Source organism: Physeter macrocephalus, unplaced genomic scaffold (genome assembly GCF_002837175.3).
Source record: "Physeter macrocephalus isolate SW-GA unplaced genomic scaffold, ASM283717v5 random_992, whole genome shotgun sequence".
Lineage (NCBI taxonomy): Eukaryota > Metazoa > Chordata > Mammalia > Artiodactyla > Physeteridae > Physeter > Physeter macrocephalus.
Window position 1 is genome coordinate 1 of NW_021146867.1, and position 25,000 is coordinate 25,000.

The window sequence follows — 25,000 nt, forward strand, 5'->3', positions numbered from 1 at the left end:
GTGATTCCGACGCATGACACCATCAAGCTATAAAATTTCTTAAAGCCAGAGACTCATCTCTACTTTTCCTTTAGCTCACATAGCTTTCAGTGTATAACTGAGGTTCAATAGATAGTGTTTCCAAGATTTTTTCTTAAAATTTTAATAAGTGTATGACTTCTCTTGATGTTAACGTTATATGTTCGTAACACTGGAAAACTGTTTTAATTGAGTCTTTTCTCTAGCTCCTTTTTTTTTTCTTACCTGATCCTGGTCTCGGTCTTAATAAATATAGAAAACTTCCAACCTCTTCCATAAGTGGGTAAAAGGGAAATATAGCCAGAAAGGAGATACAGCTTCGGTGAAGACAAAACTACAAAAGGCGAGTTCTAAAGCATAGCTGTACATTAGAATCATCTAGGAAGTGTTTAAAAATCCCAACGCTCAGGCTGTACTCCAGACCAATTAAATCAGAACCTCTGGGATAGGAACTCAGGCATCAGTATTTACTAAGTTCCCCCAGGTGATTCCAGACTGCAATCAAGGTTAGAATCCCTGTTCTAAAGATTCATGAAACCAGTTCTTTTGAATGTCTACCAAGATTATGACAATTTCTATGTTATTTCATCCCAAAGTGAAAACTCTTCTTCTAAATTATCACCCTTGAGCCCTCACATAACATAATAGAAAGAACGTCAACCAAAGAGTCAGGAGAGGAGATCAGAGTCAGTGCATCACAATTTAAATTGGTGGGGCCTGGAGCTGGTCACTGCCTTTGCAGGGTGTGCATTCTCTGAGCTATAAAATGGGATTATGGTCCATGCCGTGTATGCCACAAGGCTGTTGTGGGGATCAGCTAAACTCTTAACGGGATGCTAGGGCTCTACTAAGAATACACACAAGGAATCTCTGATCTGATCTGTCCACGAGAGGGTAGGTATTAGCCCAGTCCAGGCCCCACTCCCCTCCAAGCAGGGCCCCTGGAAATTCTCCCTGGGAGAATTTAAAAGACAATGGATGGTACAGGGGCCAGAGAGTCAGAAACCTCTTTTCTAACATGCAAGAAAACTTCAATTCCAGGGCTGACAAACCAGAATTCTGCTCCCACTGGTGCCAAGTTTAAGAGCCCTTTACTCAGAGCACAGAGAATCTAATTATGCCTTAATCTAATCCAGTGCCTAATCACAGAAATTATCTAATGTTGTTTGTCTCCTTCAGTCCCATCTGGATGGACACCACTCTACCATTCTTAGTTACTCAAGGATCAATAATCAGACACAGAGCTCCTACCATGATTATAGGGTGGCTATTACATAAAACCACCTCTGAGACTACATCAGTGTGAAGTCTCTGCCCTTTATGTAGTTATACACCCCAAAAGGCCTGTATCTGAAACTGCTAGAGAAGTCTCTAGACTGAGCTGCTATTTTTCTGTCAAAACATGAACCTTTCTCTATAAAGGGTTTCCTTATACTCTAAAGTAGCAAAATTGATTATATTTATCTGTTGTTCTCTAAAAGGTCCAGTTCTGAAAGCAAGAAACTTAAGTCTTCTTTCCCCACTGATCCTAATAATTAAAAACCAAGGCTACTCCAGAGCTCTGTAAGGTATGTGACAGACATGGAGAACGGCTTCTGGGAGAGTTGGAAAGGAGGAAGATTTTCTGATTTACGTCAAGAACACAAGTACAGAAAAACAAAAAAGGTGCCAAAATGTCTTCCCAGGAGATCAGCATATACTTGGCAAAGTTTAGGTTTAACCTCTTAAAAGCTCATTCCAGGAATAAAAATGGGGGAGAGGGATCTTAAATAAGAGATTTGTAACTTTAATTCAACACTCCCACCCACCCCAAATGAGACAAGTGAAATTAAAGGTAGCCTTTGCAATGAAACACTACAATTTACTTCGTATTGAACTTTCCTGAGTGAGGGAAGATAGGAGATCAGATCCCACAGAATAGTCCTTGGAAATCCTTCAGCCATATATATTTAGCTTCTGTCTGACCAGTAATCAGCAATTTGGACTATACAAATAGTTTTTTTTTTTTTTCAATGTGGGGATTTACAAACAAAGTTTTAAAAAGTAATCATTACACTTAAGGTAGGGAGACCAGAGAAAATATTTGACAGAGTAAAAAATCCTGAGAGGAAAGCCGCACTAATGGAGACTGCTGGAACATCACAGATATCAGCAAATATTTCTTCTAACACCTAAAAGCAGATGAGCAAAAAATGCACAAATAGTTTAAGATGACATCAACCAGAAATCAGATACCCTTTGAGAACTACTGTATCTATTCAGGATATAATTTCAACAAAAAATTATATTTCATGCATCCAATACCAATTACCAAAAATAAATAGGAATCTTTAAATATCTAACCTATACCAAAATATACACATTAAAGTTTGTGCACTTGATTCAGGAGTCTTCAGAGACTTACTCAAGGTCTACTTATTTGTACTTTATATATAATGCTAACAAGCTAGATTGAATGGTTTCCTAGCCATCTGCAGGTTAGAAAATAGCAAAATAGGAAGAGTAGCGAATAAAGCAGCCAGAGGCAGGTATCCTGACAGCCAAAAGAAGTGACAGCTGACAGCCTGACAGAAAGAGGGGAGAAACACTGCTTAAAAGCAGATGAATCTAGAATCTCAAAAAAGTAGCATTCACAATGTTTGGCATAACATTTTTACAAATGACTAGTGAGTGTTACATGAAGATGTAGGAAAATGTGACCCATAACCACGAGAGAAAACAGTCAACAGGGACAGACCCAATGATGACAAAGATGTTGGCAAAAAAAGACTTTTTGAAAATACGCCTTAGGACTTAAAAGAAAATCTGGAAACAATGAGTGAACAGATGTGAAACATTGGAGAGCCCAAAACAATGAAAAAGGTCCAAATGGAAATTCTAGAAGTAAAAAAATACCTGAAAATTAAAAATTCACTGGGTGGGCTTAACAACAGATTAGATACTACAGAAGAAAAGTTCAGTGAAATTGAAGATGGGTTAATATAAATTATTCACACCAAAGCACAGAGATAAAGACTGAAAAGAAAATGAACACAGACTCAGTGACTTCTAGGAAAATATCAAGCAAATTAACTTATATGTAAGTTGAGTTCTAAAAAAGACAGATTAGGGCAGGAAAAATATTGAAAAAATATGGGCCAAAATTTTTCCAAACTTGAAGAAAAATATCAACCTATAGACACAAGAAGCTCAACAAGCCCCAAGAAGGATAAACAATCACATCCACATTTAGGCACAGCATAGTCAAATGACTTAAAAATAAAGAGAAAATCTTAATAGCATCCAACGGGAAGGGAAAGACATTACATTCAGGGGAATATACTCTCTGTATACTTTCTGTAAAGAAAGGGAGGAAAAGTCAACTTAAAATTCTATATCAAGCAAAAATATCCTTTTAAAAGGAGGGCAAAATAGAGACACTTTCAGAAAACAAAAGCTGCAAGCATTTGTCACCAGTAGACCTACACTAAAAGAAATGTTCAGAGGAATTCAATTTATAGATTCAAGGCAAATCCAATCAGAATCCCAGCAGGATTTTTCATAGAAACTGACATGCTTGTTCTCAAATGTAGGCAGAAATGCAAAGGACTAAGAATAACTAAAGCCATTTTGAAAAAGAAGTTCAAAGATGGAGAAATCATGCTACCTGTTTTTAAGACTTACTATGAAGCTCCAGCATCAAGACAGTATGAATTGAAACAAGGACCTACTGTATAGCACAGGGAACTATATTCAATATCTTATAATAACCTATAATGGAAAAGGTTTTATATATATATATATATATATATATATATATATATAAAACCTCTTATATATAACCTGAAAAAGGTTATATATATATATATATATATGAATCACTTTTCTGTACACCTGAAACTAACACAACATTGTAAATCAACTATACTTCAATAAAAAACTTAAAAAAAAATAATAAACCAAAAAACCCCAGGAAACAAATAGCAAGATGGTTGGCTTATTACTCAGCCATAAAAAAGAACAAAATAATGCCATTTGCAGCAACATGGATGGACCTAGAGATTGTCATACTGAAGTAAGTCAGACACAGAAAGACAAATATCATACGATATCACTTATATGTGGAATCTAAAAAAAGGGTACAAATGAACTTATTTACAAAATAGGAGTAGAGTCACAGATCTAGAAAACAAACTTATGCTTATCAGGGGATAAGGCAGGGGGAGCGGATAAATTGGGAAATTGGGATTGACATATACACACTACTATATACAAAACAGATAACTAATAAGAACCTACTGTATAGCACAGGGAACTCTACTCAATACTCTATAATGGCCTATATGGGAAAAGAATCTAAAAAAAGAGTGGAAATATGTATATGTATAACTGATTCACTTTGCTGTACACCTGAAAGTAACACAACATTGTAAATCAACTATACTCCAATAAAATTTTTTTAATTAAAAAATAAAAATAAAAAATTAATGATACAAAAAAATGAACGAGAACTATAAAAAAAAGACTGTTAGCTTAAACACACTCATACTAATAATTACACGAAAAAAAAGATAGTATGAATTGGCATAAAGACAAATCAACAGAACAGAAGTGTCCAGAAATACAGCTACATACATATAGTAAATTAAGCTAACATGGCATCAAAGCAATTCAATGCAGAAAACTCTTTCAACAAATGGTGCTAAACAACTGGACATTTAAATGGAAATAAAGAACCTCAACCCCTACCTCACACCATATACAAAAATTAATTTGAAGCAGATGAGAGACCTAAATGTAAAAACTAAAATGATCAAGCTTCTGGAATTAAAAGGAGACTATCTTCATGACCTTGGGGTAGACAAAGAATTTTTTTTTTTAAGTACACACAAAAGCACTAACTATAAAAGAAAACATTGATACACTGGACTTCATCAAAATTTAAAACTTCTGCTCTTTGACTGACACTATTAAGAAAATGAAAAGACAAACCATAGAGTATGAGTATATACATCTGACAAAGGACATATCCAAAATGAGCAAAGGATTTCTAAAATTCAATAAGATAATAAACACTCAATTATTTTTAATTTAAAAAAGGGGGGCAAAAGATCTGAACACAGACTTAAAAGGAAGATAAAGAAATGGCAGATAAACATATGAAAAGATGTTCAATATCAATAGTTGAAAGGGAAACAAAAATTAAAACCACAATTAAGGGGACTTCCCTGGTGGCACAGTGGTTAAGAAGCTGCCTGCCAATGCAGGGGACACGAGTTCAAGCCCTGGTCCAGGAAGATCCCACATGCCACAGAGCAACTAAGCCTGTGCAACACAACTACTGAGCCTGCACGCCACAACTACTGAGCCCGTGTGCCACAACTACTGAAGCCCACGCACCTAGAGCCCATGCTCCGCAACAAGAGAAGCCCACGCACCACAACGAAGAGTAGCCCCTGCTTGCCACAACTAGAGAAAGCCTGCATGCAGCAACGAAGACCCAACACAGCCAAAAATAAAAATTAATTAATTAATTTAAATAAACCACACACACACAATTAAGGGACTTCCATGGTGGTCCAGTGGGTAAGACTCTGCGTTCCCAATGCAGAGGTTCTGGGTTCGATCCCTGGTCAGGGAACTAGATCCCACAGGCATGTCGCAACTAAGAGTCTGCAGGCCCCAACTAAGACGTCCTCATGCCACAACTAAAGATCCTGCATGCCACAACGAAGATCCGGCATGCTGCAACTAAGACCCAGCCCAGCCAAAATAAATGAATGAATGAATAAATAAATAAATATTTTTTTAAAACACCACAATTAAATATCACTACACATCAAATAGCATGGTTAAACCTAAAAAGGTGGACAATACCAAGTGTTGGTGGAAATGCAGAACTCTCAACACTTTGCTGGTGGGTCTAACTACTTGGGAAAAGTGTTTCCAGTTTCTTATAAAGTTAAACATACATTTACTCTATGAGCCAGCAGTTATACTCCTAGATATTGACACAAAAGAAATGAAAATATACCTACATAAAGAATTGTGCATAAAATGTTCATAACAGCTTGATAGCCAAACACTGGAAACAACCAAAAAGTCCAACCACAGGTGAATGGATAAACAAATTGTGGGATATTCATACAACAGAATACATCTCAACAATGAAAAGGAATGAAACACTGATACACACAACATGAATGAATTTCAAAAACATTAGCCTCAGTGAAAGAAGCCTTGCGGCAGAATGGCATATATTGTACTACCCCATTTAGTTGAAGTTGTAGAACAGGTGAAACTAATCTCTGGCAACAAATCCAAACAGTGGTTGGGGGTGGATGATGGGAGACTGCTTGAGAAGGAGCAGAGGAAAGTTCCTCAGGTGATGGGAATGTTCTATATCTTCATAGGGGTGTGGTTCATATGGTTTTCTGCAATTGTTAAAGTTGAGCAAACTTTGTATTTAAGATCTGTGCATTTCCCTATATGTAAGTTATACTGAAATAAATAGGTAGCACCTGCATCACAGGGTTGTTGTAAAAAAATAAGATGAGAACACAACACACAGGCACTGAGAGGCCGTCAGTCTTACCTAAATGACTCATCAGGCCCTATGGGACATGCTGTACTGCACAGTGGATTTTATGGTGACCCCAAGTCATGGCAGAGGTGGAACGAGGGGAGAAGAATCTACTATTATTCAGGCACTGAAAATGGTTGTTATTTAGTGAAAGGTATTTGCCTAGAAGTTTCGCCTGTAGAGCAGCTGACTCCCAGAGCATGCCGGGTGAAAGCATAATTATTGCTTATCTATTTAGGACACTAATCAGTAGGCCCAAGTTTCTTCTGTAAAAGTTACCACTCTGGTACTGCAGTAAAACAGATGGACAACCGCCCTAGTCTTAGCCTTTAATTAATGAAAATTCAGAGTTAAGAGACATAACTCATATGCCCTTGTGAGTAAGAGCTGTTCTGACCACCTGCCTATTGAGTTTGGAGAGCCCTCAACCCAAATCTTAGAAAACAGCCTTCTCAAGGGAAGAAATACCTACAACTGGACCACCACACTGAGGCCACAGACTGCAGCTATGGTCTCCGTGGCTTCAGTTCTCTTTGGGGATGGAGACACCAAAAAACAGGTCTGACAGCGATCTCAGACACACCCTGCATTTAAGAGAAAAAAAACCATACTGCCTTGGCTATTAACTAGCCCCCAGAGCCTAGTGGGGGTGAAAGAGGGAAGGGGAGTGGGCCTGAGGTCCTTGAGTCCTCAGAAGTCCTTAAGAAATCTCCAGTGTTTTTCTTACCATCATCTGCCATGAGAATACAGAGCTTAAAAAGTCTGTTGTTTTCCCCAAATTATGCAAACACTTGTGCCTAAGACCTTGGCCCCAGGTTAGTGGGAAATCAAGAACCAGAGCTTATTTGAATGAGCCTGGTCTTTTTGGACTGCAGATGCAGAGAACTGGAATAATCATCATCCTTGGTTCATGACACTCATCCCTGCTCTAAGTATGGCCCCTCTTTTAAAGTTAATGTAATAAATGCCCATTATGCTCTCCTGAATCCTGTCCGTAATACCCTTGTTAAGTCTTTCCTGACCTGGCTAAAGAAAGCAAGGCAGCGAGAGAATTTCCTGAAGTCCCCACCACCTCCCTTAGTGCAGACTTGACTTAGGATGCAGATTCAGGCACCTTCCCCAGGCCAGAGACAGTACCCACAGGCTGGTTGCCCACCTAGATTACCAAACAGCTTCTCTGCATGGGGCTTTCCAATCTGCGAGCCTGATTTATTTTCTTCAATAAGAGAAAAGATGTAAGTCCCTTTGAGCAAAGTATGCCTGATATATATCACAATATTTATTTTTTGGTGAAGTAATGGATCAGTCTTAGGGAAAAGCTAGAGAAAAGGCATTTCTTGAGCTCAGATGTAAATCAGTCACTCTGAAAACTGCAGGGGAATCTATGTTCTTACCCCCCTGCTAACTACAGTGTGAAATAAGCAGCTGACTTTTAAAAGTCATTGTACTATTTGTTTCTAAAGCTAACACTAAAGACAGAGTTAAGGATGTGAGGCCTGAGAAGCAACTGCTCTTGGAATGCCTGCACCAAGTCCCTAAAATAATGGCGCAGCTCACAGTGAAAGCAGAGATCCACCCAACCTGTGGGTGTTAAGTCATACACCTGGTGGGGACAAGGTCTAAGCTTTGGTCTACTTGCAGCGCTCAGTTCTAAGGAAGAAGAATTAAGTGTATAGCTGGGCTTATGATGTAAGCGTCTCCCAAGGGACCTGTCTGGTTAATATAGGGCAATCTTCCTGTCTATATTAAATGTATCATAGAGCAGGACAAGAGAGAAACTGAAGGACAAGGGGGAAAAATCTTCAGTGGATTTTCAACTGAAACAGAGCTCTTCGAAGGAAAGCTATTTAAATCTGAGGTGTTCCTAATATTAATTATCCTGAACATCTCACAGCCTCAGATTCACATGCTACAAAGAACACAAAGCCTTTTAATTTTTCTACCTGTCCCTGGGACTAGCAGTGATAAATCAGATATACAGAGAAACCACACATGACTAACGAACCAGCCCAATAATGGGGAGCAAAGATCATTTGCCAAGATGACTTATTCAGACATAGTCACATATCACAACGAGCAATATCCTGGAGGCTTAACACAGCAGACATGGAAGGCAAGAGCTGGGGCACTCCCTGCCAAGTCTCAGAGACTCCAGGGTGATTCGGGCATCCTCCAGATGCCTGCTATCCAGGCATGAAAGATTTTACTCACGGCTGCCACCTCTCCAGTCCCTTTAAGTTAGACTTTCACTTGAAAAATTACTGCAACTTCTAAAAGTCTTCTTGGGTCACAGAGCCAAGCCCCCAAACCTTGCTGTGGCCCCTACTCTACGACTCTTAGAATTCCATGTACCCTCAGGAAGAAGACCCAGCTTCTGCCACCAGTAACCTTAACTGTTAGTTTATAGATCTTTCCTGTAGCCACTCTGGGCTCCAACTAAGTATCTGGGCTCCAACTAAGTGTCATATCCTATTCTAGGTGCTTGGGCAGATCCATAAACAAAACAGTAAACAGGTGGGAGCGAGGGAGAGCAAAGGCTCCCCTAAATGCCAGTCTCTTCATTTTACCACGAAAACTGAGGCCCAGTGATAAACAGGAATTTTCCCCTGAGGCCAAGGTTGATGGCATGGCTAGGACTTGAACTCAGGTTGGACACTCAGGGCGACTGCCACATACAGTGGTGCATAAGGGCACTGGGCGGAGGGGACGGGGATGGGGGTAAAATTCAATCCACATTCTTTCTATGGGCTAGGGGCAGCCCCACTCCAGTGCTATGTTCTCACAGCCCTACTCTGCCCAATTCCCTTTAACAAAAGCTCCCTTCACTGAAGGGACAACTGAGGTGCTACAGATCAGCAACCAACCATCATTAGTAGGACACAACATAGTTTGAAATCTTTCACTGGGATGTAACCCTGACAAGCTATTCACTGCCAACTCTTGTCATGTGTGAGAAAAGTCTATTGAACTTGAAGAGAAACCCACCTATGACCAAGGTCCCCTAAAATAATTATAACAATAATTTCCTATATTATCATCAGATCTGAAAGGAAAGGCTGCTAGCAAGCCGTTTCTCATTTTCACCAACCCCTTTACTCTCCATGATCCCAAGATGAGGATCTGTCACTGTTCAATCCCATCTCTAAAGTTCAACGTGGGTGAGAGGAATACTTAACTTAATCAACTATGTGAATATCTACTCTTGACTAGGTGCTAGGGATACAACCGTGAACACCATCACCGTCATCAACAACAACACAACATTTTCCCCGACTTCACGGAACTAAGACATGCCGAAAACAGAGCTGGGAAAAGCCCAGCTGCTAAGGAGTCCCTGGCCAGACTGGTAGTCTACTTAGGGGCCAGGTCTGGAAGCAAGAGTTTGTGACCAGCCTTGGTCACAAAGGAAGCCCCTCTCTCATCCCATTTTACAGAAGGAAAAATAAGGTCCAGGAAGGAGAGGAGGTGGCTTGTCCAAAGTCAGACAGTTGAGCCGAGACTCGAATCAATGTTCTCTGGGTTCCCCTTTCCACCACACTGCCTCCTCCAAGGTTCCAAAACTGCGAACTGAGGAGAAAATGTTGGTTCTAGTGACAGATTGTCTCCTGATGTGTCTATACCCAGAACATGCAGCTTCAACCCATCTTATCAGCAGAGACCTTGAGCCCATGTCCATCTCTCAAACTAGAATGTTCATAAGTACACCTCATTGATCTAGAGCCCAAGTGTCCAGTCCTTATTCACTCTCATTTATCACCCTCTCTGAATCTCTCTTGAAGTTTACTTTCGCTTTAAAAACCTCATCTTATAAGAACAGAGCCCTTTTTATCTGATGCTAGCTGTCCCTCTGCTCCTGGGGTCTAATCAATCCATGTCTGGAAAAAAACAAGCCAGAGAGGAAAGCAACAGTCCCTTTTATGAAAACAGGCACCTTTCTAAAATGATCTACCCGTGGGCATGGAACAGATAGAAATTTAAATGAGAAGGAAATAAAGACATTCTCCAGCAATTGTCAAATGCATTCCTCATCAGGTGGGACACCGGGGAAGTTAACTCTGTGTTAACAGCTAAAACAAACACTCTGCCCACATTTTTTCAGGTTGTTTGGGGACCCGGGGAGGTCCAAACTCAAGAAGCCTGAAGAGAAAATGGGCTTCAAAATATTATAGTGTATACAGTCCCGTCACCTCCATTCTGAGGAGCTTAAGGTCTTCAAGATTGCAAGAGGGGGCTCACTGAACAACTGCAGGTATAGACAAGCAGGCTTCCACCTACTACCAGGGGTGTACAGCGATGCCAGATAGAAAGATCCAGACATCCGGCAACCAACACAGACCTCCACCCATTGTGTTACTTTACATCCACCTGCAAAGCCGAGTCTCCACACCTCCCACCACCCCCAGCCTCTGCCCACAAGGGAGGTTCTCTTTGTATAGAGGGGCAGAACCTGGTCCCCCGCTAGCCAGCCCACCCTCCTTCCCATCATGGCTCCCAACCGCAGGTTCTCAGAAATGGGTCCCATATCTAGACGCAAACGCAGAAAGCACCTTTTGAAGAGGGCAGTAGGTAACTCTTAATCCTTTGGGGCATCCTTTTAAAGATCTAAAGATGGCAGCTCTACACCCCATGAAAAACTGCATGCATATAGTAATTTCACTGCGGGGTTACTGCCCTCCAAGGAGGTCTGAAAGGGTTAATGTTTTCAGAGGCAGCTTTAGGAAAGGGAGCTGGGGTGGTTCAGGTGAGTATTCAACAACACAGCTCCTTAACCAGTGGGGGAGAAATGATGCCCCTTTCTTAGCTACTGCAAGTTCCAGGCTTCAATTAACCTTTGGGATTTCAACAAGAATTTGGGAACTGAGAGTGTGCGCTTGCACACGGGAAACAAGGACCCGTCTTTGTGGTTTCCTATACTGACATCACAAAATGTCCAGTGAATGCTAGTTAAGATAGAGTCTCCACAGGGCTTAGCATAGAAGGCTAAGTAACAACAGCAGAGATAAGTAGGGAGAGGTGGGCATTGGGAGACAGGATACACTGGACAAGGAGAGGACAGCTAAGCTCTCCACTGGCTCTGAGCAGGTCTCGACAGGGCAGGTCCTGACTCTTGCTGCCTGCTCTCCCTGGAAATCAGGGCAGACTTGCTGACTGCTCTGCAGCCAACCAAGAAGTCCAGACAGAAGCAGTCCTTTCATTCTGGGTCCACGGGGATGGGGGGAGCATCCTCTCCTTTCTAGGGAGGAGACCCTGGCCCACTGCTTGCCCACAGCCCCCTCGTGGCCTGGGGGTGTCACTGCAGCCCCCTCTGCAGTGCTGGGCAAAAACCTCGCGCAGGCGGCTCCAACAGTAGGCAGCTCTAACAGGGGTTGAGCAGAACATTTAGTTATCAGTGGTGGCTTGGCAACTGTCTTCAAACCACGGTGAGGCTGCGTTTGCTTTTAGTTTCTTAAATTAAGACTAAGATTCAGACTCAAAGTGATCCTTCTAACCCCTCTCTGGTACAATCCCTACAGGGAACAAGTCCAAGACCTGCTACATTAAGCCAATAACCTCAGAGCTTCGGTAACATTACCTCCGCCTTAGTGATCATTGCTCCTTGCATCACATGCAATTACGTACAGTTGTTCCAAAGCTCAATAGAAACAGTTAGCAAGAATGCACAACATCCTCTGGCTGGTTGCTGGCTAGACTACAAAATACTTGCAGGTCACCAAATACCCCCCAAATCCTGGCTTTCCAGGCAGCAGATCCTAAAGGGGGCTGGGAGATGTCACGATTTAAAGACACACAGTGAGAAAGAACATGGCTCTTGGCCCCTTCAAACAGAAAGGGTGTCCATTAATGAGCCTAACTAGCAACTCCACAAAAATCTTATTAGCATCTCCACAAAGGTAGGGAGCAGGGCACACCTGGGCTGAGGACTGAACTGGAAAGACCAGAGTCTGGGGGTGGGGGAAAGTTGGTCCAGTGGTTCAGCTACCATCAGGGGTGGGGATGATTAACTGAACCCGGTAGTGGAAAAGTGTGCAGGCAGGAGTGAAGGTGGGAAGTTTGGGAGGAGGGAGGAGGGTATAGAGTGTGCCTGGAGGACCTAGAGTAGACCAGGGAGCCCGGGAGTGACTGGGCCCAGGGGAAATGGATGGAAGCACAAGAGGGTCTTCTTTCCTTTTGTGCGAGGAGAAGAGTCCTTACCTCCTTGATTTTCTCCCGCTGGCTTTGAACTAGGCTCTGGGGCTCCTTACTCTTGTCGGCCCTAGTGCCCAGGACCGGGTGGCGGAGGCGGCTCCGGAACGCGCTGAAGTCAAAGCTAGAGGAGATGCTCCCCTCCTGCGGTCTGAGGGCCGTGGCGCCGCTGCCCCGGGACGCCGTGGCCTCCTCCCGCGGCCCGGTGGGGCGGGTGCGCCGCAGCCACCCTTTCCTGCGGCGGGGACTGGCTTGGCTCCTGGGGTCGTCCTCACCCGGGGCTGGAGCCGCGGGGGCCGGGTTCGGAGGCGACTCCTGCTCGCGGGTCAGGGTGTGGCCGGCGACTTGGGCCACTGCCTCCAGGCCGGGCTGCTGGGTCCGGGGGGCCAGGAAGAGGCGCTTGAGGCGAGAGGAGTTGGGCAGCAGGAACAGGGCCCCGAAGCACAGGGTGACGAGGCCGGAGAGGAAGAGAAGGAAGAGGAACTTCTGCGGCAGCCGCAGCCCCCAGGGGGAGGCCGGGACGAAGCCGGGCACTTTCCTCATGAGCATCGTTGCCGGGCACTGGGCTGGGGACAGTCAGATCCGGCCGGGCCCCTGAGGCCCTGGGAGTCCAGGCACTTGTCAGCAGGGGGCTCGGCGAGGGGAGGTCGTCGAGGGGCGCCGCCCGGGGTGGGGGTCCCTGAGAGTTTTGCCCTGCGGGGGCTGCTCCTGAAGTTCAGGGAGTTTGGAGCGAGTCCTCCCGCGCCGGGACGGGGGAGCAGCAGCCTCGGCGGGGCCCGGGCGAGCGAGGCGGCACGGCTCGGGGCCCGGGCCCGCAAGGGTCGACCGCGCGCCGCAGCCTTCCCTCCGGCCGCCGCGCGGCCCCTCCTCGCAGCGGCCGGAGCCCGCGGGCCCCGCGCCTTCCCGCGCTGCGGCGGCCGCCGGGGCCGTCACATGCCGTCCGCGGCGCCCAGGCTGTCGGCACGGAGGGGCGCACGCAGGCCTCGTCCCCGCGCCGAGCCGCCCTCAGCCCCTCGGCCCAAAGTTTTAGCCTCAGAAGCAGTTTCCAGAGGGGGTCGGCTCCCGGGGAGAGGCGGAGGCGGGGCCGGCGTGTCAGCTGAGCTCCGAGAGCGCGCCGGCCCGGCCGGGTCGCGACAGTGCCGGGGCTTGGCTATCGGGACACGTCTACAACTTTGCTCCGCAGAGCGGGCGCCGGGGAGAGAGGGCAGGCACTTCTGAGCCTGCGGAGCAGGGGGCTTCCCGGGCCCCCGGGAGCGGAGGGATGCCGGGCCCCCTGTCTGGAGCCCGGCGCCTTTCGCGACCAGCCGCGGCGGGGCGGCTGCAGCTGCGCCCGGGAGTGCGGGCTCCCGCCCAGCCAACTCGGTAGGGCTCCAGGTTCCTGCTGGGATCACCTGTTCCCGGTCCCCGCCGGCTCCGCGGAGCGCGCAGTCCCGGCTGCGCCTCCCCCGCCGCAGCTGGCGTCCTCACCGCGGCCGCTCCAGACGGGCCGCTGCCGCCGTAGACTGAGCCGCCGCGCCGCCGCCGCTGCCGAGCCTGCGCCCCACAGGCGCGCACACCACCGGACGCCCCCGCCGTTACCGCGGCAGCTCGGGTTTTCACTGAGACAGCACCCGCGGCCCCGCCTCCCGCCAGGCCACGCCCTCGGGCCACGCCCACTGCGCGCCCCGCGGTCCACCTCCGCCGCGGCTCCGCAGCCAGGCCAATGGCCTCGCGGCTGGGGTAGGGAGTGAGGGGGCCTAAGCCCGGGTGGGGAGAGGAGCTGGGAGTCCAAGCCACGCCCCCTCCCTCGAAGGGCCAGCGCCGCGCACACTCCCCCCCATCCCACCAGCACCAATGGTCCAGCTGCGCGGGGTTGGCGGGGGTGGAGAGAGGAGCGAGGTCATTGGCTGCCTCGGAGGGATCCCCGTTGGGCCGCAGTCGCCCATTGGTTAGTGCCCAGCATTCGCTGGACTGGGAGCGACCGAGACGCCCACTGTACCCCCAACCCTCGCCGCTCCGGTTGTTGGTTCCCTGGAGGGGGCAGGAGATCCAGCTGGTCTGGAGGGCTCTGGCGGTCGTTCGGTAACCTCACTCACCCCTCAGTGCCAGTCCATGATTGGCAGGGGGCGGGGGCCTGCCCAGGGGTCCCGAGAGCTTCCGCGGGAGCCGCGGTGGTGATGCTGTGGCACGCTGTGAGGACGGGCTGGGCCTGGCTAAGGCAGTGTTTCCACTGCACCCCCCGCAGACCACAGCTCTGCCTTCCTTTGCCTACGGCCCCAAACCAGGCCGGGGCCCCTGGGTGGGGCAGGGAGAGACGCTAAGCACAGCGGTGCGAGTGCAAGGAAGGAGAAGGAACCTTGGTCGTGTGCGTAGAAGACCACACACAGCATGTGACATGCGTACCCAGATGCCTGCGTGTTTATGTGCACATGTGTGCTTCTATGCGTAGATCCAGATGCACTCAGAGACTGCATGTGGGTGTGTACCTGCACACAAACATACACTTAATTTAGGTATGTGATTATACCAAAGCACTTAATTTAGGTATAAGTGATTATACCAAAGCACATGTAATACATATTAGTACAAATATTGACATGTACACACATACCCACAGACACACAACAGATAGGTCCAAACACACACGTACACACTGCCAGGTGTATATTCCCAGACACAGATGTGTCTCGACCTCAAGGCTCTCACACTTAACTCCTTGGACTCAAGTCTCTCTGTGCCTTCCCGTCCTATTAAACCCAAGGCAAAGAAACATTGTGCTGTGTGGGTCTTTCACGCAAAGCACTTTATAGAGACAAATAACAGCAGAGGGAGAGACAAATTAAGAGGTATAATAGGCAAGAGGGAAAATATCTGCTTTCAGCTGCAATTTAAAATGAAATGCAGCGTTGATGAGACAGAAAATACTGCAGGGAGGCCTTTCCAACAGAAGATGCGGCCCAGGCGGGCTCTCGTAAATCTTGCTTATTCCCTGAGGCCTGTTACCCTTGGCCGTTGGGACTCAGACATCCTGCCTCTGGCCAGGCCACTGACAGCAGACCCTCCCCTCATGTTTAAATATCCTTGGCATGTAAATTTCTTTCAACCGAGAATAAAATATAGCTCTGGTTAACAGGTGCAAATATTTTGGTCACTGGAGATGACTAGTCCCTCCCAACCCCACAAGCACACCTGGGTTAAACGTAAATTTCGAATTTAGATGTTTCAGTCTCTCCCGAGTTTGATTGGCAGCACTCAGTTCCCTGAAACCAGCTGTGAACATCAGAGACAAGCATGTGGTCCACTTGGGTGCAGGAGCCCAGAGACCTGGTCTGGCTTCTTCCAATCACCAACACCCAAGAATCTCCCTACCGGAACCCACCTTGGGAAGGGGGAGGCTTGTCTTTGGAGAACTAGGCAGGAACCCAGCAGGCATTGGAGGCACCGCACATCATTCCACATGGAGAGTGTAGGGGAATCACTGTTCAGTCCCCTAAGAAGGGAGGACCCAGGAGAAGGGGAGGAAGGCAAGGCAGAGTCTCAGAAGGCTGTATCTGTTTGAACTGGATCCTCACTGTGATTGTGACACCTAGACCAGTCTCTGGATTGCTGGTGAGCCAGGGTAGAAAGTGAGGCTGCGTCAGGATTCCACAGATTCAGCCTACAAAAACCAGAGCCCAGAGGGGACAACTCCATTTCAAACTGATGTCATGTTGGTGATTACATCAAGCTGGTGATACCATAACCTTTTATAATCTCCCTATCAAGCTCGCTGAAACGCTGGAGCTCCCATTCCACCCCCATACCCCTAACCCCCATAGACTTCACACACATTATGGCTCTTCTCTCACTGGATTTTTATTATTCATATGCTGTCCCACAGCAAACTTAGATCCTCACGGCAGGGACCATGGCTCATTCACTTCTCTAACTGCCCTAGGTCTTAACTACAATGCCTCACATATGGGCTCTGTGTTTGTTGAGTAATGGATGAATAAAAGTGGGAGTGGATGCCCATTTCACAGATGAGGAAACCAAGGCTCAGGGAAGGGAATAATAATGAACCAACATTTTCAATGTGCTGAACACATATTGCTTCATTTACTTTTCAGAACACTCTTATGAGGTAGATATTATTAATAGCCTCATTTTACAAATAAAAATTCTAAGGCTAGAGAGATTCAGGATAATTTAACAAGTATCTTTCTCAGTTCAGTTCAGAAACTTAAGTGGGACTGGGAACTGAAATGAATAGCATTTTAAAAATCTATTCTGTCAACAAACATTTATTGAAATTAGATACTAGGTATTGCACTAGTCTCGGGTTGGTCAAAGATGAGCAAAGCATGGTCCCTGTCATTATTGATTCATTCACTCAGTAAAGAACTACTTGTTGAACACCTACTATGTGCCAGGTACAGAGGGGCTGGGGAAAACAGCCCTGAATAAGGCAGATGTGAAGCCTAACTTCATGGAGCTTCTTGTCTAAGAGGCAACGGGGACCAATTCAACCCATCAGGAAGGGAACTACCATGCGCTGGGCACTGTGCTGAGTGCTTTGCTCTCATCCTATCTACTCTCACAATGGCCTTTTCTGAAGTAGGCTTTGAGAGCCCAACTTAACAGATGGGGAAACTCAGGCTCAGGGGTGTGACGTGACTTGTCCACCCAGGGAATAATTTGCAAATATGAGAGAAAACCAGACTCATCTAATCCCAGAATCAATGCTCTTTCTGTTAATAATACAAATAGTAACTAAGATTAATGGGGCACACACTATGTGCCAAACCCTTATAACAGAATTTTGTAGAAGCTCACTTATTTTTTTTTTTTTTTTTTTTTTTGTGGTATGCGGGCCTCCCTCTGTGGTGGCCTCTCCCGTTGCGGAGCACAGGCTCCGGACGCGCAGGCTCAGCGGCCATGGCTCACGGGCCCAGCCGCTCCGCGGCATGTGGGATCCTCCCAGACCGGGGCGCGAACCCGGTTCCCCTGCATCGGCAGGCGGACGCGCAACCACTGCGCCACCAGGGAAGCCCGAAGCTCACTTATTTAATCCTTACCACCATCCCATGAGACAGGTACTATTATTACTGGCATTTTATAGAAGAGGAAACTAAAGCACAGAGATGTTAAGGATCTTACCCAATGTCACACAGCTGGGAAGTGGCAGAGGGGGGATTTGAATCCAGTTGGTCAGACTCCAGAGCCCTTCATGTCTTTCAGAGTCTATTGCTCCCCACCATATAATGCCAAGAGAGCAGGTGCTGTAGGAAGTCAGAGCAGGGAAAGAGCCCTGGACTCAGGCAGAATTTTCACAGGCTTGTTGGGAGGATTATATGAGCTCAACCAGCCATTCAATAAGTATGTAAAGAGCACCTGCTATATTCCAGGCAATATACTATTCTTTGGTGGTACAATGATGAGCAAAAATAGACACATTGTTCCCATTGTGGAGCTTACAGTCTTATGAGGAAGAGGAGTCTAAACAAATAAACAACCCCCAAATAACCCTGCAAGCTGAGATAAAAGTGAGGAAAGAGAGAGATGCTGCTCTAAGAACATGTAACGATGGATATGGACCTAGACTCGGGTTGAGTGAGAAGTGGTCAGGGAAGATGTCCTCTAAGGATGAGTGCAGTTACCTAAGCAAAGAGGGATTGTGAGAACACCCAGGCTGAGGGGACAGTATATGCAAAAACCCTGCAGTGGAGAGAATATGATACTTTTGAGAACAGACAAGCCAGTGTGTCTGGAGCAGAGAGAGTGAAGGGGAAAGACAGGAAGCATCACTGAATGATTTAGGACAGGAGTAGGAATGTGTATGAAGGGGTAGGTGGGTGGGTGGATTCAGATTAACATTTTTAAAAGGCTACTCTAGCTACAGTGTGAAAACAGAAAGGAAGGCAGGAGTGAATGATGTGGGTGCCTTTCAGAGGATATTGCAGTAGCCTATGGTGGCTTGGATTGGGGAAATGGGAGATGCACACGACCACAGGATCCAAATCATACTTAGAATCCCAAACTGAGAGTACTTGCTGATGGCTTGAGATGTGACATTGATAGAGAGGGAGATACCTGCAAGGATTCCAGGTGTCTAACTTGCCAGAGGCAGGGGCATTTGTTGAGGTGGGAGCAGTGAATTAGGCTGTACGGGGCTTCCAGTCTGCTCATTGAGAAGGTTCTGGGCAGTTGGTGCAGAATCTGAATCTCAAATGGTCATTAGTCCCATTTAAAATAAAAAACTAGAGATAAAGCTAAACTGAGCCAAGAGACAATCATCGGGCAGCTTTCTTAATGGCCTCCAGACAAATTCAACCTGGGCAAGAGAGGCACTGATGACGGCGCCTGCTGGGTGAGAGCACACCAGGTTGGTCTAGAGACAAAAGTTCCCGCAGGTGTCCCTGACTCTCTCCAGCAGGCTGCAGGTCCCGGTCGGTACCTTGCTGTGCAGGGGGTGGCCAATTTCATGGTCACAGAGCCAGGACACCTGCTCTCAGTTTCTTAAATGAAGATCATGAAAGTTTCTTTTCAACACTTTGCCTGAGTCCCCAGCCCTGAGGTGGCCCAGTCAGCCAGCCAGAAGCAAGAGTTCTCAACGGGGAGCAATTTTGCACCCAGGGTACATTTGACAATGTCTGGAGATAATTGTGGTTGTCACAATTGGGGGAGGAGTGTTCTACTGGCATCTAGTGGATAGAAGTCAAGGATGCTATCAGACATTTTCCAATGAACAGGATAGCCCCCCCTTCCCAACTGTCCAGCCCCAAATGTCAGCTGTGCCAAGGGTGAGAAACCCTGGCTTAAAGCCAAGGCTTTGAAGTCAGAGAGGCCTGGGTTTGAATCTTGGCTTTGCCACATTGGCTAGTTCATCTTGGGCAACTTGTCTGAACTCTCTGAGCCTCAAGTTCTCCATCTATCAAATGGGGTCAATAGTAATGCATACCTCAGAAAGACGACGTGAGGAATACATGAGATAACTGGCTACAAAGAGCCTGAAGCAAATGTTCTGCTCATCTTCCATGGGAGCACAGCCTGGGTTGGACTTGTTCTTGATCTACCTCCCAAAGCTAAGTCCTCAGTATGCTGGAGAAGGGAAAGCGGGGTGGTAAGAATGAGGACCTTGGAGTCAGAGCGCCAGTCTGGACTCCATCTCCTACCAGTAGCAAGACCCTGGGAAAATTGCTCATCTCTTGAAGCCCCAGCTTCCTCATCTGTGAAATGGAGGGGATCACATAGGGTGGTTGTGAGGACTAAAGGAGCTAACCATTGTAAATGTCTTAGCACAGAGTCTGGTGCATAGTGAGCAGTGGATAAGTGTGAACCAATGTTGTAAAAGGTAAGAATTAATGCTGCTTCATCTCCCAGTGGCAAACAAGCTAGCAACCAAACTGAAACTTTGTAACTCAGGGTTTCCAGGTAAGTTCCAATTTCAAATACTCTGTTCATGGTCCCTATGAGGGCTTTCATTTGCCAGACTGTACACACCGATTTTCATTTCAGAAAATATGGTCTCTATCTGGATTATAATAATAGTGCTGTTTATGCAGTCCTCTTGTGCTAAGCACTGTGCTAAGCACTGCTCAGATAATCCCCTCCTCTCCAGGAGTTTCTAGATCATCCAGCTCAAAGGTAGAATGTTGCAGATGTGAAATCTAAGGATCAAAGTGCCCGTAAGTAATGTGCAGTTAGAGGCAGAGCAGAGGCTGGATCTCATCAGCACTTGAGAATCCCAGCTAAGGCCACTTCCACATGTATCATAAGGGTTCTTCTCACTTCCACAGTCCTGGGTTACATTTACCTCACTGACGTCATTGAGGGTTAAATGAAATAATCCACGTTAATGTCTTAGCACAGTGCCTGGCATATATCAGGAACTAAATGTTAGTTATTATTATTCATGGTACGGGCACTTTTAAAGGACATGTAAAATAAATATCTTTGAATCTCATAAAAGTACATTTCCAACAGCTTACATCAAGCCCCATAAAGCTAGAAATGAAACAGGATCTTTAAAATGTAACCCTGGCATAATTTAGTCATCTGGTTCCACTTACTAATATCAGGGAGTCTTTATCTTTTGTTTAGTGTGCACGTGTGTGTGTGTGTGTTTCTTAATGTCCATGGGTTATTGAGGCTCCAGATTCTATGCAGGATCTCAAACTATCTGCCCCTCTGGGATTAGGAATGTAAGAAGGGCTCAAAGTAATAGGCAGGAGTTGCTGGGACCACATGAACCAAACAATCACGGGAAGTTCCCTTAAAACTTATCCATTATGCCATTCAAGTGATTTCCAGAACCAGCTCAGAAAGCCAGAGTGGCAAAAGAGCATTACAGCTACAGCCTTGACTCTCATAGACCTGCACATGAACCCAAGTCCTGCCGAGCTTACCAGGGGCTATGTAACCTTGGGTGGTCATCTCATCTGTTTGAGCCTCAGTTTCCTTGGCTATAAAATAGCAATGATAATAGTATTAAACTCAGTATATGTTAAATGTTAGTAGTAGTATTATTATTATTTTTTTCTTGCGGTATGCGGGCCTCTCACTGTTGTGGCCTCTCCCGTTGCGGAGCACAGGCTCCGGACGCGCAGGCTCAGCGGCCACGGCTCACGGGCCCAGCCGCTCCGCGGCATGTGGGATCTTCCCTGACCGGGGCACGAACCCGTGTCCCCTGCATCGGCAGGTGGACTCTCAACCACTGCGCCACCAGGGAAGCCCAAATGTTAGTATTATTAAAAGAAGTAAAGAATAGCAAGTTATCGGGGTTGATAAATGAAAGAGAAAAAAGATTGGGGTTTGATGAGGGAGTTCCATTAGTTATCCTATTAGTCCCAAGTTCCAGCTCTGCCATTTGACTGCGTGACCTGGGCAGATCACTCACCTCTCTGAGCCAGTTTCATCATCCATAAAGGGGGCCCATAATACCCAACATGAGATATCAGTGGGCAAACACTTTGTTAGTGATAAAGCACAAAAGACATGTTCGTTGTGGCTATGATCCCTTTTCAGAAAGAATTTTCACCATCTCACAAATATTTATTGAGCCTCAATCATAACTTTAAAATTGTGTGATGCCCTCTGATATTTCCTATTTTATTCCATTCTACTTTTTACTATTATTCAATTCTATATATTCTAAAGAAATTTAAAAAGCTGATAGAAACCAAGCTAGTCATGTCCACCAAGTATTTCTGGATCTCTGCCTTTGGGGCACAGGGTAGGATCGCCCTGTCCCCTTGTGGTTCAGTAGAGCCATGTGACTAGTTCCAGCCAATGAGCTGTGAGCAGAAACAACGGGTGTCACTTCTAGGCCAGAACATTTCATTGCCAGTGCCATATCCTCCAGAGCTCTGGCTTTCCCTCTAGCAAGGTGACTGACAGTGATCTAGATGGCAGCTGCTCCATCAGCCAGAGTCCCTGTGTGACTATGACGAGCAGGACCTTCTGCACATCTGCTTTGGCTGCACTGGCGCGGAGCTTAAATGAGAAATTAATAGGTGCTGTGTTGAGGCACTGAGACCACGGGGCTTTAAAAAAGTTTTTAACTTAAGGAAATGTTTAAGGTTAAATTAAATTTAATAATAATTTTATTTAATCCAATATATATCCAAAATATTATCATTTCGATTATTATTTTAAAAATCAGTAATGAGATCGGCTACATTTTTTTTTTTTTTTACATGCCAGGTCTTCATGATCCAGTGTGTATTTTACACTTATAGCACATCTCAATCCAGACTAGCCACATTTCAAGTGTGCCATAAGCCCCGTGTGGCTAGTAGCTACTGGACTGGACGGCACAGCTATAATGACTAGTGACTCTCATTTTGAAACACACTATTCTAAGGTAGCTGAATACATAAATCTTTATTCCACTTCAGAGAATCTTTAGAAAAGGAAGTCCAGTGTCTTGTAACATAGGTTGTGGCTAGATTTTAGTTCTATTTTTCCTCATTTCGTCTGTAGTGGGGGGACTTCTTCTTCCAGGATAACAAATGGCTGCCATTTCCCACCCTTTAGCTAATCACTCACCCCTACTCTTCCTCCAAGAAAAGAAGGTGGGGGGCGGCTTTCCAGTGGCTCAGGTTAAAAGTAAAGAAAAAAGCTATGATTATTTAGAATGTTCTCAATACCCACAGTATTCCAGGAGTAGATTCACAAAACCCCAGGTGGAGGTGAGGGTAGGGGAAGAGCCGATGCACTTTCCCTCCACAGGATATGAACTGTAGACTTCAGGGTCATGAGGAATTATGGGGTGCTGGGGGCAAAGTAGGGGGTAAGGGTGGGAGGAGGGTGAATTTGATTTCATACCCTGGGGTAGACAGGATCCCTTTTGACTTTGGATGTTGGCTTGGGACCTATACTCAAGGATCAAGGGTTTCAGGTAAATGTTAGTTCCTCTTTTATTAATTTGTTATTATGTATGTGTTATTGTTGCTATACAGCACCCACTGCTTAGAAAACGTACTTCTTCAATTTCCCGGTACGTCAGGAGCATTTTTCCATGAAGTTAAATATCCTTCTGCCTCATCATTCTGACAGCCAGATAGGATATTGTAAACGGGTAGGCCAAAATTTGTTTACCCAATCCGCTGCTGTTGGACATTAAGGTCATTCCCATTCTTAATTGCATTTACCACTCTTACAATGCCTCGGCTCCTACAGAAGGCATGGTCAGAGGACACGTTTAGATCGAGGAAGGTACGATCACCCCACGGCGTCCTTCCGGCAAACTGGGATTTTACCACATACGATGCCAACTTCTGTGGAAGTGAGGACACAGTCTTCTCTGAGCACTGCCAGGAGAGCGGTGTGAGGTGAAAAGAGTGTTGGAGACCAAGGGCTGTGGGTGGCACCAGGTTCTACCACTTATTAGTTCTGTGGACCTCTTCTCCGAGCCTCTGAGAATGAGAATAATGATATGGCCCCTTGGTATTGTTGTGAAGATTAAATTAGACTGACTATGAATTCTGGCTAAATAAGACAGATCGAGCAAACACACCTAACTCCGCTCCCTCCTGACCCTCCACTACCATGAAGGCAAAAGGGATTTTTTGTTTTAAGGCGTAAAACCACAAGGATAATTAGCCCAGAAGAGGAGATAACATTAACAAAATTTGGAAGGCAGAAAGGCAGATCAGTGGGTTGTAACTTAGGGCAACCAAGAACCCTGAACCCTAAACTGCCAACAGAGAAAGCTAGAGGTAACCCAACTCATACTACAGAACCCCCAAAAGGCTCAGTGATTACCTACAGGGGCCAAGGGCGGGAGGGGCTCAAAACAGGAGAGTGGGCCCCTTCTCTGCCTTGTCTTCCCCTGCACCCAGTTACTGCTCCTGAGGGCCTGAGGATGGGTGGGAGAGAGGCCGTCCCTCGCATGGGCAGGCACAGCCCGCTTGGTGCCAGGCCCCAGGTGTCCGTGTTGGGGGACACAGAAACCCAGCAGAAGCGGTCTCTCCCAGGAGGGGGACTCTGCAAGGCGCAGCAGAAAGGCCGGGCTGCCATGGAGAGTTAGAAAGAATGAGCAAGGCGCCTGGAGCAGGAAGGGCTGGTGGGCAGAACATTTGCTTCAACTACCCAGGCTAAGATGGGGACCCTGAGGCCCGAGAGGACAGGACGTGGCCCCAAACCCATACCCTTTAGCCTGTTCCTGTCAACTTCCTGGCCCCTGCTCTCTCTGTGCCTCCCCTTTCTCCACCCAGCCAGACAGTGGCCTCCTCCAGGTCCTGCTCCAGGAGCTTTCTTTTCAGCCTTTGCTCGGAGACATGCAGGAAGGGAAACGCCTCCTTGACAGAAGTTTTCAGGAGGAGGAGAAAAATAAGGTCATTTCTTCTTTGTAGCTCATTAATTCCAACCCACTAAATTCATTCATTCAACAAAGATTTATTGTGTGCCTGCTATGTGCCAGGCACTGTTCAGTAAACAAGTGGACCTACTATGATCATGCTTCGTATTGCCCCCGTTTGATTGCAGAGGAAAACTGCAGTCCAGAGAAGTTAGGTGACTTGCCCAAGGTAACACAGCAGCTAAGTAGTAAACTGGGATTAATATGTCTGATACCTGAGTCCTTGCTCTCTCCACTGTCGACTCCGTAGAGGTATGGGGCACAGAGAATAGAAGGAACTAGTTAGGTAAAGCCCACATAGATTACCAGCAGTCTCCGAGTCATTATAATTTTATCTCCTAAATATCACTGATCATCCACTGTGCTCCCTTTCAATCATTAACCCCCAGCCCCATCCCACTCCCCCGTCCAAACCA

The 25,000-nt window shown here is 46.3% G+C and overlaps 1 protein-coding gene across 1 annotated transcript; it reads right to left on the reverse strand.

Annotated features, from left to right (window-relative positions):
- Window positions 1-12,772: 12,772 nt before the first annotated feature.
- On the reverse strand, window positions 12,773-13,566 carry LOC129391956 (mannosyl-oligosaccharide 1,2-alpha-mannosidase IC-like; the record flags this gene model as incomplete). The annotated part of the gene is made up of 1 exon (XM_055083590.1): window positions 12,773-13,566. A coding segment is annotated over exon 1 (540 nt), but the record flags the coding sequence as incomplete, so codon positions are not given.
- Between the last annotated feature and the right edge of the window lie 11,434 nt (window positions 13,567-25,000).